The sequence below is a fragment of the Adiantum capillus-veneris genome, chromosome 19 (assembly GCF_014529385.1).
Source record: "Adiantum capillus-veneris isolate H3 chromosome 19, ASM1452938v2, whole genome shotgun sequence".
In the NCBI taxonomy this organism is placed as follows: Eukaryota; Viridiplantae; Streptophyta; class Polypodiopsida; order Polypodiales; family Pteridaceae; genus Adiantum; species Adiantum capillus-veneris.
In genome coordinates, this window is record NC_140949.1 from 7598960 (window position 1) to 7617028 (window position 18069).

At 44.1% G+C, this 18069-nt stretch overlaps 1 protein-coding gene across 3 annotated transcripts in view; it reads left to right on the forward strand.

Moving 5' to 3' along the window:
• Positions 1 to 18069, forward strand: part of LOC147433518 (sec23/sec24 transport family protein) — a 102431-nt gene that overhangs the window by 12983 nt on the left and 71379 nt on the right. For all 3 annotated transcript variants that reach the window (XM_086490197.1, XM_086490195.1, XM_086490196.1), the window contains exons 3-7: positions 16669 to 16722; positions 17036 to 17208; positions 17314 to 17500; positions 17628 to 17773; positions 17868 to 18022. In XM_086490197.1, coding sequence (XP_086346323.1) covers positions 16669 to 16722; positions 17036 to 17208; positions 17314 to 17500; positions 17628 to 17773; positions 17868 to 18022 — 715 coding nt within the window. The remainder of the gene's footprint in view (positions 1 to 16668; positions 16723 to 17035; positions 17209 to 17313; positions 17501 to 17627; positions 17774 to 17867; positions 18023 to 18069) is intronic.

An 18069-nucleotide genomic window follows, 5' to 3' on the forward strand; every position in this document is an offset into this window, starting at 1 on the left:
AATGCTCGGTGTAATGGCAACATCCCATCCGAGTGCTAGTCGAACTACCTCCGCCTATGGCGTCAGTCTGTCGGGCGTAGTTCCAAATCGAGCCGCCAATTCCAAGTGAAAAGAAGTTGGCCTTGGCTCCTTCAAAAGAGCTTCCTGATCCTTCACTTTGCCCCGAAAGCGGCAAAGTTTGTACTTTCATTCATTAGATTCGGTGCAGGTCCCACGCCATGTGGTACCAGTTTTGCTTTTCTATTTGCCTTTTCTGCCACATTCCTCAGTTGCTCTCGAACTCTCAGACCTGTCGTCGTCTTTATCATTCTGTTCTTTCTGTGCCTTATCAGGGCACTTTGTGGAAATATGTCTATGTTTCCCGCATCCAAAGCACTTCCCCTCTCTGATGAAGCGAGCTCTCTCCCCAGGAGTAAGCTTAGGTCGTGCATCCTTTTTTTTTCTCTGGGTTGCTCTTTTTTATTCTACTTTCATTCCTAGAAGTCTGTTCGGCTCGTTGTGTCATGGCCTCATCTGTGGGGTAGGTCAGACTACCAGAGTGAATGGCAAAGCCCCGCTTCGCATGACTCATCAACTCCTGAACAGAAGCTGACTTCTGTTCCAAGCAGTGATTTCGGATCTCTGTAGGTAGACCCAAGGTAAACCGCTCAATCTGTTCTCTGAACGAGATCTTCTTGAATGAAGAGGCGGGTAGAAAAGAGCTCCAGAATCTTTCACAATAAGAATTCACTGTATCGCTCTTGGTCATCCGGAGATGGTTCCAAGCAGCTCGTATATCTCGCTCAAACTCTTGAGTCAACCAAGAAGAAATAAAAAGCCTCTTGAATTTCAGCCATGTAATTGGCACAGTCTTGCTTAATAGAAGCGTGGACCACCAAGTACGAGCATTCCCCTTAAAGTAAGAGGCAGCTCTCCGAATCTTGGAGTGCTCTGAATAGCGTCCTCCCGCGAAAGTGATGTCAAACTGCTGTATAAAAGACAAAGCCTTCGAAGCATCTGAGTATCCTGAAAAGTATCAAACTTGATCGAGTGGCCACCTTCCATAAACTCTTGGACTTTCTTGCTTTTATCTTCGAGAAAGTCATACTGGTTGGCTTTGTAAAAATTCTTCTTGTTCGCATAAAACTTTCCGTCATCGGAATCTGAGCTGTCTGTAGACGAGTCCTCAGTAGAACTGTCAGTCTCTGGGCGAGATTTAGCCTTCTTTGCCTTTCTCTTGCCCTTTCCAAAGCGTTGCTTCTTGCTTCGCTTTTTACCTTTTCTGTCTTCTTCACTCGAATCTGAGCTGCTAGAAGAACTGTCAGAAGAAGAAGAAGAAGAAGAAGAAGTGGGCAGGTGTTCAAACTTGACGCGCTTCTTCAATTTCTTTGCCTTGTCAAATGTCGACCGACGACCCAAATATCTCGGGAAGTCAATGCCTTTCTTCTGCTTTTTGCCGTGCTTTTTGGCTTTCTTTTGCGTGTCAAAAAGCTGAGCAATCCGTGCATCAACCACGTTCTCTAGTTCCTTCTCTGTATATTTCTTGGAGGCAGAAGGTTTCTTGAGAGCGGGTTTCGGGAGTGGTGTTGTGGTTCTCTGCCACTCCATCTGTACCTCTTCCAAAGAGGTTTGGTTCATATATTTTGCCATCTTCGGGTCCTTGGCAAAATTGAGCATCATCTTTGTTGCATCGCCGATCAACTGGCGACGCTCTATCTCTCGCCGCTCCGCTTAAGTAGGCCAAGGCGGGCCGTACTCTCTGCCGGAATCTTCCTTGTGATCCCTGCCCGCATCTCCAAATGCAGAGGGAGTCGACTGATCATTGCCTGAAGCCATAGGTGCCGCGGATTTTTTTTTTTTCGGGGATCGGATTTCTCGTAGAGGAGAAATCGGCTGTGCTCTGATACTATTGTAACAGACTTGGACACTCCAAGTCAAGAATCAACCGCGACAGCACCAAATAACCACTTCAAAACAATTCACAGATCACAATAGATTTGCACTGGCCCGGCGGAGTTCCGTGCCTAGAGATATTGGCCCCAAAGACTGGCGCCCCTTTCGGTATTCCTTTTTATATTAATCAATCATCAAAGTACAAAAGAGCGGTTAGGGTTTCACTCTCAGACTCTGCGTCCAGATGCCCTGAGAAGTGAGGCCCTCACCACTAATTTAAAGGATACAAGGGATGCCCAAAAGCAGAGCCCCAAAAGCTTCAAAATCAAAAGCAATTGCTCTCTCTCTCTCACAGAGAGTCAAAACATGAAAGCAAAAGCATTCTCTCTCTCTTTCTCATTTAAGTAGAGAAAAAGCGAAATTTGCGTCGCTCATCATTTTCCAAAAAAGAAAAAAAATTTTTTTAATAAAAAAATTTCAGCCTCCACGATTTCCGGAAATTAGGGTTTCTGGCAAAAATTAGGGTTTGCAGGAATTTTAGGGTTTTTGGCAGAAATTAGGGTTTCTGTTGTCTGCCACGTCATCACTTTGTGACACGGACTCCGACGACCACAGATTTTACGCAAAGAACAAGCATTTTTATAAAGCCAACCAGTTTGACTTTTTCGAGGATAAAAGCAAGAAAGTTCGAGAATTTAAAGAAGGTGGACAGTCAATTAAGTTTGACACTTTTTTTGGATTCCCAGATGCTTCGAGGGCTTTGGCCTTCATATAGCGGTTTGATATAGCTTTCTCTGGAGGGCATTACTCATAGCACTCCAAGATTCGGAGGGCTACCTCTTACTTCAAGGGAAATGCTTGAACATGGTGGTCCACTCTTCTATTGAACAAGAATGTTAAATGACTGAAATTTAAAAGGCTTTTTATTTCTTCTTGGTTTACTCGGGAGTACGAATGAGACATACGAACTGCTTGGAATCATCTCCGGATGACCAAGAAAGATACTATGGTTGCATATTGTGAGAGATTTTGGAGCTCTTTTCTACCCGCTTCTTCATTTAAGAAGATCTCGTTTAAAGAACATATTGAGCGGTTTAGCTGCGGACTTCCTACGGAGATCCGAGTTCACTGCTTAGAACAAAAGTCCGAATCTATTCAAGAACTGATGAGTCATGCAAAACGGGGCTTTGCCATACATTCAGGTAGTTTGACTTACCCCACAGATGAGATCATGATGCAGAGAACCGAACAGACTTCTACTAATGAAAGTAGAAAGAAGAAGAGCCCCCAAGAAAAGAAAGATAAGGATGCACAACCCCGGCTCACTCTTTGGGAGAGAGTCAACTACATCAAAGAGGGGAAGTGTTTTGGATGTGGGGAACATGGGCACATCTCCGCGAAGTGGTCTAAAAAGGCACAAAAAGAACAAGATGAAGAAAGGCCAAAGAGTTCGAAAGCAGCTGAGGAACGTGGATTAAAAGATGAAAGAAGGACTGGTTCCATATTGTATGGGTACTGACCAAAGCACGATTGATGAAAGTACAGAACTTTGCTGAGCTTGAGGCAAAGTGAAAGATCAAGAAGTCCTGATTTTCTTTGATGGAGGAGCCAAGGCCAACTTCATTTCACCTGAATTGGCGGTGCGGCTTGAGATTACACCCGCTCGTATGGGACCACAAGCAGAGGCAGTTCTAGCGGCACCCGGTAGGGACGTGGTGTAACAGACTTGGACACTCCAAGTCAAGAATCTACCACGACAACACCAAATAACCACTTCAAAACAGTTCACAATTGATTCGACACTGGCCCGACGGAGTTCCATGCCTAGAGATATTGGCCCCAAAGACTCGCGCCCCTTTCGGTATTTCCTTTTGTATTAATCTGAGTTCAAAGTACAAGAGTGCGGGCAGGCGCTCACACTCAGACTCTGCGTCTAGATGCTCTGAGTTGTGAGAGGCTTGCTCACATATTTAAAGGTACAAGGGTTGCTAAAAGCAGAGCCCCAAAAGTTGAAATCAAAAGCTCAAAAGCTTTGCAAAAATAAAGCAGTTCCTCTCTCTCTCTTGCTAAAGCAAAGAGGCCTCTCTCTCTCTCTCTCTCTCTCTCTCTCTCTCTCTCTCTCTCTCTCTCTCTCTCTCTCTCTCTCTCTCCCCCAATTGCGTAGGAAAAAGCACTACCTAAAGGCTGTCCAAAAAGCTGATGTGCCGCAATATGCGTCGCTTTTTGTGGGCGTCCGTGCCGCTGCCACGTGGCAGGTTCTCCACAAATTCCGGGACTGCTGTACGGCAAGCCACGTCAGCTTTTTCATTTCAAGGTTAGGGTTTTCACAGAATTAGGGTTTTTGATTTTAGGGTTAGGGTTTCCACAGAATTAGGGTTTCTGATTTTAGGGTTAGGGTTTGCACAGAGCGGGCAGCCACGTCATCACTTTGTGACATACCCCCCTCTTGAAAGCATTGTAATTGCCCTCGATTACACTTGTAAAAATAGACAGAGGTCATAAACTGTCTTAGCAGACACTGACTGTTAGTACCTACGTACTAGAAACACACATCTAGCACATGTACCAATCGACAGTCACATCACACGACATTACAAGACATCACAGGACATCACATGACATGCAACATTCATTCGGATCATAGAATATGATTTATCGGCAATGTAGCTAGCAATCGCATCTAGATCCAGTTGGGACCTCATCGATGTCCGATTGACTAACCCCTATTGCAACCATGTTAATTCGAGATCAATTAGACCAAAATGTTGCAGTCATTTCGTCTATCAGTTCTTGCACTTAAAACAAATCAAGAACAAATCAGTTTCGTATTCCGGAATTCCATTTTATAAAGTCGTACAGCAGAATACTGTCAGCTCTCAGTATCCCTAAAAAGCTCAAAGAGACATCAGTGACTCTAGTATTCTAAAAATCAAGGCATCTGTTGACAAAGGAGCGGAGTAACTCCCCTCTTGTGCATCCCACTGCACTAGATCTCCGGCCAAGCTGAATTCTGGGTTCCATTTGGAATAGACTATGCTAAACCAAAAGCTTCGAGATAAAGTTTCACAATCTGAGGAGTATTTGCTAGGTCCTCCTCCATCCACTTCGCATCCAATGCAGGATAGTTCTTGAACTTAACCAAGAACCGCCTTCGGACTTTACCTTTATTCTTTGTGTCCTTATGTGCCAAAATCTGTTGAGGAACAAGGATGTCCTCGTTTTCCTCTACTTCTTGTTGCTCATCGGGCTCCCCATTTTCAGGCACATCACTTTTAAAAGGTTTCAAGAGACTCACATGTGTCATGAAATGTATCGTGAATCCTCCAAGTATCAGGCAGTTTCAGTCAGAAGGAGACATCATTGATCTTTTTGGAGATCTAGAAAGGTCCGTAGTATCGTATACTAAGCTTTGGAAAAAGCCTCTCCTTTCCCTTTTTCTTTCTCCTGCGTGCCTTCTCAAAACGTAAGAGCACCCAATCATCCTCCTTCAATTTCAAATCGCGACGATGGCGATCCGCTGCCTTCTTCTGTCGTTCTTGAGATTTTTGCAAAGCCTCGCGGACTTTGGCAAAAGCCGTGTATACTCATCCGCTTCAAAAATCTTATCTTTCATGCCTAGGAAGGGTGGAACCTTCGCAACACCTTCAACAATCTCAAATGGCGCCTTCCCCGTCGAAGAGTGTATCGTGTTATTGTAGGCAAATTCCACCAAAGGTAGATACTTTTCCCCATGAGTTTTCTGATATGAGATATAAGACTTCAATAAATCTAAAACCACTGAATTGGCAATCTCGGATTGCCCGTCAGTCTGTGGGTTGAACGATGACGAGAATTGCAACCGCGTGCCAATGTTCTCCCAAATTGCCTTCCAAAACAAACTCGTAAATTTGGGGTCCTTGTCGGAGACAATCGTCTCAGGCACACCATGTAATCTGAAAATCTGGGCCACAAACAGTCTCGCTAAGTGATCCGGCTTGACTTTTTTCTTCACTGGAATGAAATGAGCCTGCTTATCGTGACCACTCTGTGTTCTCGGGATATCAAAAATGAAATCTATTGCAATACTTTCCCAGGGGCGTGTGGGTATGGGCAAAGGCTGTGACAATCCCTATGCTTTATGCCCGTCAAACTTGACTCTCTGGCATACCAAGCAACTGCGCAGAAACTCTTCCACATCCTTGTCGAGTCTCGGCCAAAAGAAGTATCTCTCTAGCCCTTCCATGGTGGTAGCAATGCCGCGGTGACCCGTAAAAGGTGGATAGTGGCATTCGGTTATAACCTTTTCCCTCAACGGCTGTGTAACGCACAACATGGTTTTTCTTATCAAGTAGCCATCCCGAATGGAATATCCCGCTACTGACTCCCTATTCCGAATCTGTGTGAAAACGTATGCAAAATCTGGATCTGTGGCATACTGGTCAACCATATCCTCGAAGCTCCTATGATGTACCGCGGAAATAGCTAGAACCAACGGTTTCTGAAACAAAGCATCTGCCACCACATTCTTCTGTCCCTGAACATGGACAATCTGGAAGTGAAACTGTGACAAGATGTTCGCCCACCGCATGTGCTTTTCCGATAGCTGCTTCTGTGACAAGAAGTAGCGTAAACTCTAATGGTCTGTAAAAACAGTAAAATCCTGTCCGAGTAGGTAATGCCGCCACTGAGTAAGAGCATGGATAACCGCCAAAAGCTCTTTCTCATAAATCTGTGCTCTCAATTTCGGCCTTGAGAACAATCGGCTCTCATAAGCAATGACATGGCCTTCTTGCATTAAGATCGCACCTAGACTACGACCATAAGCATCACAATATACTTCAAATGACTTCTGGAAGTCCGGCAAAGTCAAAACTAGTCACGTAGTCAATTTCTCTTTCAAAGTCTGAAAGGCAGTCACCTTTGTGGGTGCCCACGAGAAAGGGACTCCTTTATGTGTCAAGATATGCAAAGGGGAAGCAACCTCTGCAAACTTTCGAATGAACCGCCTGTAGTACGAACACAGTCCCAAGAAGCTTCTAACTTCATGGACATTCTTCAAATCGGGCCAATCACGGATAGTCTCTATCTTGGCCAAATCCATTTGCACTTCTGTTGCTGACACACTGTGTCCCAAAAAGCGTATCTCTGGTAGGAAAAATTCACTTTTCTTTGCATTAATCACTAACTTGTGATCTCGTAATGCCTGAAAGACCTGAAGCAGATGATCTCTATGTTTTGCCTCATTCTTGAAGAAAACAATGATATCATCAAAGAAAGTGCCAACAAATAGCCTGTACTCTCAAAAAATCCTGTCCATCATCCGGTTAAATGTCGTAGGAGCATTGGTTAAGTTAAAAGGAATCACCAAAAACTCAAATAACCCAAAAGTTGTCCGAAAGGCTGTCTTGTAGACATCTCTCGGCTCGATTTTGATCTGATGATATCCACTCTTCAAATCAATCCTGCTAAAACACGAGTATCCCTCTAATCTGTCGAGTATATCATTGATCCTAGGAATCGGAAATCTGTTCTTGATGGTGATTTTGTTGAGAGCTCTATAATGGATGCACATTCTCCAAGATCCGTCTTTCTTCAAAACCAACAACACTGGAGAGCAATACGGTGAAGTACTAGGCAGGACAAGACCCTTTTCCAAGAGGTCTTTCACTTGGTTTATAATCTCTTCATTTTGTGCTCGGCTCACAGAGTCTGGTGGCCTATGCGGTGGTGTGCTTCCAGGTATCAGATCAAGGGTATGATCTTCAGGACGAGTGGGTGGTAACTCGCCCGGCAAGCCCTCCAAGAATCAGTCGGCATGAGAGTGGAGAAAATCTTGGCGTTCTTTATTAAGTTTAGACATATTTGTCCTATCCTCATCACTCAACCCTTTCATAAAGATCGAGTAAACAAACAGACTGGATTTTATTAATTTAGAAATGGCCGAAGCCGATACAATAGGGACAGACTCGCCCTTTAGTTTTATGTCAAGTACAATGGTTCTGCCCTTCTCTGTAGTCAATGTCGCTTTCCTCGTCCGATAGTTGACCACGGTATTGTTCTTTTGGTAACAGGGAATTCCCAAGAGAACATCAACATCACAACCTTCCAAAGGCATTATGTAAAAGTCCTCATGCCTCAAATACCTCGGACAATGCAACCGAAGTTTGCCAATGACAGGTGTAATGGCTACGTCCCTGTCGGGTGCCGCTAGAATTGCCTCCGCAAGTGGTCCCATCCGATCGGGAGTGATCTCGAGCCGCACTGCCAATTTCGGTGAAATGAATTTAGCCTTGGCTCCTCCATCAAAGAAGATCAGGGCCTCTTGGTCTTTCACTTTGCCCCAAGCTCGGCAAAGTTTTGTACTCTCGTCCAGCGTGCTGGGATCGATACCCACGCAATCTGGAACCAGTCCTGTTTTCATCTTGCCTTTTCTTCCACGTTCCTCAGCTGCTCTCGGACTCTCAGGCCTTTCGTCGTCCTTGTCGTTCTGTTCTTTATGTGCCTTTTTAGGGCACTTCGCAGAGATATGTCCTGTTTCCCCGCATCCAAAGCACTTCCCCTCCCTGATGAAGCGAGCCATCTCCTGAGGAGTAAGCTTGGGTCGTGCATCTTTCTTTTCTGAGTTGCTCTTTCTCTTTCTACGTTCATTTGTCGAAGTTTGTTCAGCTCTTTGTGTCATGATCTCATCGGTGGGGTAGGTCAGATTGCCAGAGTGAATGGCAAAACCCCGTTTCACACGACTCATCAACTCTTGAATAGAAGCTAACTGTTGTTCCAAGCAGTGATCTCGGATCGCTGTAGGTAGACCCAAGGTAAACCGCTCAATCTGCTCCTTGAACGAGAGATCTTCTTAAATGAAGAGGCGGGTAGAAAAGAGCTCCAGAATCTCTCGCAATAAGCGGCCACTGTATCTGTCTTGGTCATTCGAAGATGGTTCCAAGCAGTTCGTATATCACGTTCATACTCGAGTCGTATATCACGTTCATCCTCTCGAGTCAACCAAGAAGAAATAAAAAGCCTCTTAAATTTCAACCATTTAACTGACACAATCTTGCTTAATAGAAGCGTGGATCACCAAGTTCAAGCATTCCCCTTAAAGTAAGAGGCAGCTCTTCGAATCTTAGAGTGCTTTGAGTAACGTCCTCCTGTGAAAGCGATGTCAAACTGCTGTACAAAAGACAAAGCCTTCGAAGCATCTCTATATCCCCGAAAACGTGTCAAATTTAATTGACTGTCCACCTTCCTTAAACTCTCGGACTTTCTTGCTTTTGTCTTCAAGAAAGTCATACTGGTTGGCTCTCATTAGAGTCTGAACTGCTTGTAGACGAGTCCTCTGTAGAACTGTCACTCACTAGGTGAGATTTAGACTTCTTTGCCTTTTTCTTGCTCTTTCCGAAGCGTTGTTTCTTGCTTTGCTTTTTGCCTTTTTGGTCGTCTTCACTCGAGTCAGATGAGCTAGAAGAACTGTCAAAAGAAGAAGAAGGAGAAGAAGAAGAAGAACTGGGTATTCCTTCAAATCGAACACGCTTCTTCTGTTTCTTTGCCTTCTGAAATGTCGACTGATGACCCAAATAACCCGGGAAGTCAGTGCCCTTCTTCTGCTTTTTGCCGTGCTTTTTAGCTTTGTTTTGCGCGTCAAAAAGCTGAGCAATCCGTGCATCAACCACCTCTTCTAATTCCTTTTCTGAATACTTCTTGTCAGCAGAAGGTTTCTTGAGAACGGGTTTTGGGGGTGGTGTTGTGGTTTTCTGCCACTGCTCATGCACTTCCCGGAAAGAAGTCTCGCTCATATATTTTGCAAATTTTGGGTCCTCCGCAAAAATTGAGCATCATCTTTGTTGCATCGCCGATCAATTGACGACGCTCCATCTCTCGACGCTCCGCCTGAGTAGGGTGAGGCGGGCCATACTCCTTGCCGGAATCTTTGTTGTGATCCCTTCCCGCATCTCCGGATGCAGAGGGAGTCGACTGATCGTTGCCTGAAGCCATAGGTGCCGTGAAAAAATTTCCCATAAAAGAGAAATCGACCGTGCTCTGACACCACTGCAACAGACTTGGACACTCCAAGTCAAGAAGCTACCACGACAACACCAAATAACCACTTCAAAACAGTTCACAGTTCACAATTGATCTAACACTGGCCCGGCGGAGTTCCGTGCCTAGCGATATTGGCCCCAAAGACTGGCGCCCCTTTCGGTATTTCTTTTTGTATTAATCTGAGTTGAATGTACAAGAGTGTGGGCAGGCGCTCACGCTCAGACTTTGCGTCCAGATGCTCTGAGTTGTGAGAGGCCTGCTCACATATTTAAAGGTACAAGGGTTGCTAAAAGCAGAGCCCCAAAAGCTGAAATCAAAAGCTCAAAAGCTTTGCAAAAATAAAGCAGTTTCTCTCTCTCTCTCTCTCTCTCTCTCTCTCTCTCTCTCTCTCTCTCTCTCTCCCAATTGCGTAGGAAAAAGCACTACCCAAAGGCTGTCCAAAAAGCTGATTTGCCGCAATATGCGTCGCTTTTTGCGGGCATCGGTATTGTTGCCACGTGGTAGGTTCTCCACAAATTCCGGGACTGCTGTACAGCGAGCCACGTCAGCTTTTCCATTTCAGGGTTAGGGTTTTTACAGAATTAGGGTTTTTGATTTTAGGGTTAGGGTTTTCACAAAATTAGGGTTTTTGATTTTAGGGTTAGGGTTTGCACAGAGCGGGCAGCACGTCATCACTTTGTGACACGTGGCCATTACACCTGTCATTGGCAAACTTTGGTTGCATTGTCAAGGGTATTTGGGGCACGAGAACTTCTACATAATGCCCTTGGAAGGTTGTGATGTTCTCCTGGGAGTCCCTTGGTACCATAAGAACAATGTCGTGGTCGATTATCGGACGAAGAAAGCGACATTGACTATTGAAAAGGGTCGAACCATTGTACTTGATGTGAAACTTAAGGGCGAGTCTGTCCCTATTGTATCGGCTTCGGCTGTTTTGAAATTAATGAAATCCAGTCTGTTTGTTTACTCTATCTTTTTGAAAGAGTTGAATGATGAACATAGGACAAATATGTTTGACCTTGATAAAGAACGCCAAGATTTTCTCCACACTCATGCCCATTGCTTTTCTGAGGGCCTGCCAGGTGAGTTGCCACCAGCTCTTCTTGAGGATCATACCATTGATCTGATACCCGGAAGCACACCACCGAACCGGCCACCTTACCGAGTGAGCTGAGCCGAGAATGAAGAAATTTTGAACCAAGTAAAAGACCTCTTGGAAAAGGGTCTTATCGAGCCGAGTACTTCACCTTACTGCTCTCCCGTGTTGTTGGTTTTGAAGAAAGACGGATCTTGGAGAATGTGCATTGACTATAGAGCTCTCAACAAAATCACCATCAAGAACAGATTTTTGATTCCTAGGATCGATGATATTCTTGACCGACTACATGGGTCCTCTTGTTTCAATAGGATTGATTTGAAGAGCGCATATCATTAGATCCGAATCGTGCCGAGAGATGTCTACAAGACAGCTTTTCGGGCGAACTTTGGTTTATTCGAATTTTTGGTGATGCCTTTTGGCCTTACCAATGCTCCAGTGACCTTTAACCGAACGATCGACAGGATTTTCAGAGAGTACAGATCTTTTATGGGCACTTTCTTTGATGACATTATTGCCTTCTCCAAGGATGAGGCTGAACATAGAGAACATCTGCTACAAGTCTTTCAGGCATTGCGAGATCACAAGTTGGTGATTAATGCAAAGAAGAGTGAATTTTTCCTACCAGAGATACACTTTTTGGGACACATCGTCTCAGGAGCAGGAGTGCAGATGGACCCGACCAAGATTGAGACCATACGTGATTGGCCCAATTTAAAGAATGTCCATGAAGTAAGAAGCTTCTTGGGCTTATGTTCTTACTACCGGCGGTTCATTAGAAAGTTTGCAGAGGTTGCTTCCCCTTTGCATATCTTGACACAGAAAGGAGTCCCTTTCTCTTGGGGACCCACAGAGGTGACTGCCTTTCAGACATTGAAAGAGAAATTGACTACAGGACCAGTTTTGACTTTGCTGGATTTGCAAAAGTCATTCGAAGTATATTGTGATGCTTGTGGTTGTAGTCTGGGTGCGGTCTTAATGCAAGAAGGCCATGTCATTGCCTACGAGAGCCGATTGTTTTCAAGGCCGGAATTGACAACACAGATATATGAGAAAGTGCTTTTAGCGGTTATCCATGCTCTTACTCAGTGGCGACATTACCTACTTGGAGCTGATTTTACGGTTTTTACAGATCACCAGAGTTTACGCTACTTCTTGTCACAGAAGCAGCTATCGAAAAGTAGATGCGGTGGGTGAGGTCTTGTCACAGTTTCACTTCCAGATTGTCCATGTGCAAGGACTAAAGAACTTGGTGGTAGATGCTTTGTCCGGAAGCGGTTGGTTCTGACTATTTTCGCGATACACCATAGAAGCTTCGAGGATATGGTCGATCAATATGCCACAGATACAGATTTTGCAGATATTTTCAGTCGAATACAGAATGGGGAGGTAGTAGCGGGATATTCCATTCGGGATGGCTACTTGATGAAGAAAACGATGTTGTGTGTTACACAGCAGTTGAGGGAAAAGGGTTTTAACCGAATGCCACTGTCCACCATTTACGGGTCACCGCGACATTGATATCACCTTGAAAGGTGTGGAGAAATACTTCTTTTGGCCGAGACTCTAGAAGGATGTGGACGATGTTGTACGCAGTTGCTTGGTATGCCAGAAGGTCAAGTTTGATAGGCATAAAGCGCAGGGATTGTTACAGCCTTTACCCATACCCACCCGCCCCTGGGAAAGTATTGCTATGGATTTTATTTTTGATCTCCCGAAGACACAAAGTGGGCACGATGGTACCTGGACTGTTATCGACATATTTAGCAAGCAAGCTCATTTCATTCCAGTGAAGAAGACAGTCAAGCCGAATCATTTAGCGAGACTGTTCATTGCCCAGATATTCAGATTACATGGCATGCCTGAGACAATTGTCTCTGACAGAGATCCCCGATTCACGAGTTTGTTTTGGAAGGCGATTTGGGAGAACATTGGCACACGGTTGCAGTTCTCGTCATCTTTCCACCCGTAGACAGATGGGCAATCTGAGATTGCAAATTCAGTCGTATTGGATTTATTGAAGTCTTACATTTCGGATTAGAAGACTCAATGGGAAACGTATTTGCCCTTGGTGGAATTTGCCTACAATAACACGATACACTCTTCGACGGGGAAGGCGCCATTTGAGATTATTGAAGGTGCTCCGAAGGTTCCACCCTTCTTAAGCACGAAAGATAAGATTTTTGAAGCCGACCAACACACGAGACTTGGACACAGCTTTTGCCAAGGCCCGGGAGGCTTTAGAGAAATCTCAAGAAAGACACAAAAAGGTAGCAGATCGACACCGCCGCGATTTGAAATTAAAGGAGAACAGTTGGGTGCTCTTATGTTTTGAGAAGGCACGCCTGAGAAAGAAAAAGGGAAAGGAGCGGCTTTTTCCAAAGCTTAGCATGAGATACTATGGACCTTTCCAGATAAAAGAAAAGATAAATGATGTCTCCTTTAGACTGAAGCTGCTCGATACTTGGAGGATTCACAATTCTTTTCATGTGAGTCTCCCGAAGCGTTTTAAAGGCGATGTGCCCGATGATGGGGAGCCAGATGAGCAACCTGAACTGGAGGAAAGCGAGGAGATACTCGTTCCAGAACAGATACTGGCACATAAAGATAGAAAGATAAAAGGTAAAGTGATGAGGCGGTTCTTGTTTAAATTCAAGAACTATCCCGCATTGGATGCGAAGTGGATGGAGGAGGAGGACCTGGCAGATACTCCCCAGATTGTGAACCTTTACCTTGAAGCATTCGGTTTAGCATAGTCTACTCCGATAGAACCCCGACTTCAGCATGGGCGAATCTAGTGCAGCGGGCTTGCACAAGAGGGGAGTCTCTCCGCTCCTTTGTCGACAGATTGCCCCAATATTTTGATTTGATATAAAGTCACTGATGTCCCTTTGGGTTTCAGGGATACTGTTGAGCTGACAGTATTCTGCTATACGACTTTATGAACTGGAATTCCCGATAATGAAAATGATATTGATTGATTTGTACTTGACTTGTTTGAGTGCAAGAACTGATAGACGAAATGATTGTAGCATTTTGGTCTGATAAATCTCTATAGACATGATTGCAATAAGGATTAGTCAATCAGGCATATGAGAGGTCCCGACTGGATGTAGATGTGACTGCTAAATACGTTGCCGATTAATCATCGTCTGAGATTAGAATGATTGTTGAATGTGATTTGTCATGTGATGTCATGTGATGTCCTGTGATGTGACTGTCGGTTGGTACATGTGCTAGATGTGTTGGTCCTAGTGCGTCGGTACTAACAGTTAGTGTCTGCTAAGACAGTTTATGGCCTCTGTCTGTTTTGCAGGTGTAATCGAGGGCGATTACAATGCTTTCAAGAGGGGGGTATGTCACAAACCAATGACGTGGCAGCTCGGATACCCACACACACACCCCGGAAAAGCAGGCTCGTGAAATGCGGAGACAGGCTGACGTGGCAGTTTTCGGAAAACGCGGCGGGCAGGTGACGTGGCATGCTGTACGGACTTTCGTGATTTGCGTCGTAAAAAGCGTTGGCAGGCTGTACGGAATTTCGCCAAGAGCACTGGCTGCTTTTGAGTGAAGTTTTTAAATTAATGCTTTTGGGGCTCTGCTTTTGGGCATCCCTTGTACCAATAAATAAGTGGGCTAGGCCTCACTTCTCAGAGCATCTGGACGTAGAGTCTGAGAGTGAGCGCCTAACTACTCTCTTGTACTTTGAACACAGATTAATACAAAAAGAAATACTGAAAGGAGCGCTAGTCTTTGGGGCCAACATCTCTAGGCACGGAACTCCGCCGGGCCGTGTCGAATCAATTGTGAATTGTGAACTATTTTGAAGTGAATCTCTGCTGTGTCGTGGTAGAATCTTGACTTGGAGTATCCGAGTTTGTTACACGCACTAACCCTGTAGGGAGGCCTATTTGGTGGGCTATAACCTAGCACCAAATCTATCGCATGATCCTTTGGCCTCTCCGATGGCAACTGAGACGGTAATGAATCAGAAAAACAGTCACTAAACTCTCGCAAAAATCTTGACCTTTCTTTATCTAACACAATAATAAATATGACTGACAATTATTTGAAATATCACGTGCAAAAATCAAGTACGCAGAAAGACGATTCTTAATTACAGAAGTGATAGCCGAAGCAGATACAATAGAGACATACTCCCCTTTAAGCTTTACATCAAGGATGTGAGTTTTGCCCCTATGCTGAAGGGTGATCTTTTTGTTGAAGACCTCTAGCACTCCATGTATACGGAACATCCACGGGATTCCCAACAACGCATCGCACCCATCAAGTGGCATGATGTCCACATATGACATTAATATTACATTTCATTTCTGTGTGTGTGTGTGTGTGTGTGTGTGTGTGTGTGTGTGTGTGTGTGTCTCCCCACTGCTGCAGTGCACCAATTGAAAAGTTAAGAGAATGGCAGCGTCGAATTTCCTTCCTCGGCGGTGCTTTTATATTTCAATGGGAAGATTTAAGGTGAACTTTAAGAGCTCTCCCTTTCTTCACTGACTGCATGGCCAATGAGGAGAGGTGTGGGCTGTGCTTTTGTCTTTCAATGTGATTCAGCTCAAAAGCAGTTCAAATCATTCAGAAACCAAGAATCACTCCAATATGTGGCAGAACTTCACCTCGTGGAAGCTAGCTATTTGGGAGCAATTGTGACGAATGGCAAGTGCCTCACTCGCAAGAGAAGTCCTCTAAAGCTTCATAGTTTCAATCAATAGCCATCCTTATTGATTGTGCTAACAAGAATGTAGTAAATACTTTATGTAAACATTCACGCTAACATGGGTCAATTAGATTTTGTCATCAAATATTATTCTTTGCTTTTGTAAAACAAATTGAAAGACTTTATTATTAGTTGAAAGTTCTTGACCTCAACAGACGAACAATCGTGACTTGGTGAAGGGTAGTTTAATATTTTTCTCTTAGAGACCATACAAGTGGGTATATATGGAAGACCAGAGTTGATTAATAAGGGCCCTAACAGCAGGATGCATCGCTGTTGGAGATTGCAATTCACACCTGTCATTAGCATCATCTTACTCCGCACTTGGCACAAATGCCAATCAAAGCATTGCCAAGGACTACATTTTTCAACAATCAATGACTAACAACCAAGTCAGCCTCTTGAATAATGCCAATTGGAAGCTAGTCAAGTGCACTGCACTCAGCATACATATTGATTAATGTCCTTCCCTTGTAACCTGTTATCACAAATACATGTATGTCCTACTGCCTTGGCCAAACCCTGCAATACGAATATTCTAAAAGATTGACATCCAGGATGGGAAGCTCCTCAATTACTCGTGCTTTCAAAAGTACGCTACACTTTGCTTACATGTCTATCAATACATTGCCAAGCACAACGTTTTTTGACAACCCAGTAACTAATGATCCTGGGCCTGAGTGCAGAGATTACCTCAGAATAGAAATATGGAGATGTATTTGATGTACATGAATGTAAAAGAGTGCCTTGTAGCTATACATCCTATGGAAATGTGTGCATACACAGTATTATAGTAGAATTTGGTTCATAATTATACTTTTTCAAACTTCAAATTGAACAGTTCGGGTCTGTTCGCAAAATTTTCTTCCTATTATGTTTGCTGATCTGTCTTGTTGCAGCTTGTTCACGATTGTTTTGTTAAAGGTGAATAGTTTGCATCTTGTTGCAGCTTCAGAAGAGTTTTTGGAGCTTATCAAAAGCGCTCTTCTGGCAGCACTGGAGGGTAAGCACCCTTCTTTCTTTCGCTTTTGTGTTTTATGGGCCTTTTGTAAATAAGCAGATCATGTTAGAGTCTGTGGAATAGTTATATTACGGTTGGCACCTTTGCTCCAGCTTGTCCAAGACTCCAAAGCATTTGCTCAGAAAATTGTTGTGGATGCTCTTGGTAACATACGGTTTGATATGCAAGTGTGGCAAGGCAATGGCAGGGTGATTGGGTGCCCAAAATAAACATAGAACAATGTTACTAAAATTTCCCATGTTTTTACGAATTTCTGTGCTATCAATTGTTTAACATCGTGCCTGACTATTTGCAGCACTAGAACCTGGAGTTCTGTTTGGCTTGGCAACATTTAGCCATAAGATTGGGCTGTATGATATACAAGGGCCTATTCCAGTTGTTAAAAATGTTGTTATACCCCCTGAGTTGGACGGGCACGTTCCTGTTGAGCTCGAGGATGCGATGCCTTTGCGGTCCTTTCTGGCACCAGTATGATAAAATCTTCTTAATTTGCTTCTGGTGAAAGCACCATACTTTTTAAGAAGTTTATTCTTTGAGAGGTTCTAGAATATAGACTTTGTTGTTATTGTGCAGGTAGAAAAGAACAAGGACAACATTGCTGCTGCTTTGGAGACTCTTAAGCCCACTAGTTCATGGGAGAGGACTACTGCTGCAGGTCAGGGCATTGAGGGAGTAACTATGGGCGGGCGTGGTTTTGGTGTTGCAATGGATGCAATTTTGAATTACCTTGGTGCTGAGCATGGTGTCACCTTTGCAATTGGTAATCATCTAAATGTCGCTCAAAATGTTTGTGAGTCTTTACATTTCTGTCAGGAAGTGCGAAACTTTGTTTTGTTTGTTTATTGCTTGAAATGATATTATTGCTGCATTTGAAATGTCTTTTGTAGCACGCGTCTTTGCTTTTTTGTCTGGTCCGCCTGACTATGGAGCTGGACAACTTGATACTAGGCGCTATGGCGAGCAGTATGCCAGCAAAGGCGAAGATGCTGATAAAGCACTACTTCCTGAGCAGACTCCTTTCTACAAGGATCTGGTGAGTCACTGGAGGAGTATTGCCTCCTTTCCTTGATTACTTGTAAGAATAAGATGGAGATATCCAGCTTATTTGTACCTGCCAATGTTTGTAGGCAGGAGTAGCAGTTCAAGCAGGGGTTTGCGTGGATATATTTGCTGTTACTGATGAGTATACCGACCTTGCCTCTCTCAAGTTTCTAAGTATTGATAGCGGAGGCTCTTTGTTTCTCTATGCCAACACTGATGATGCGACATTACCTCAAGACCTGTAAGCTTACCCGTTGCTTCTGTCTAAATCCCTTGGTATTTACGAGT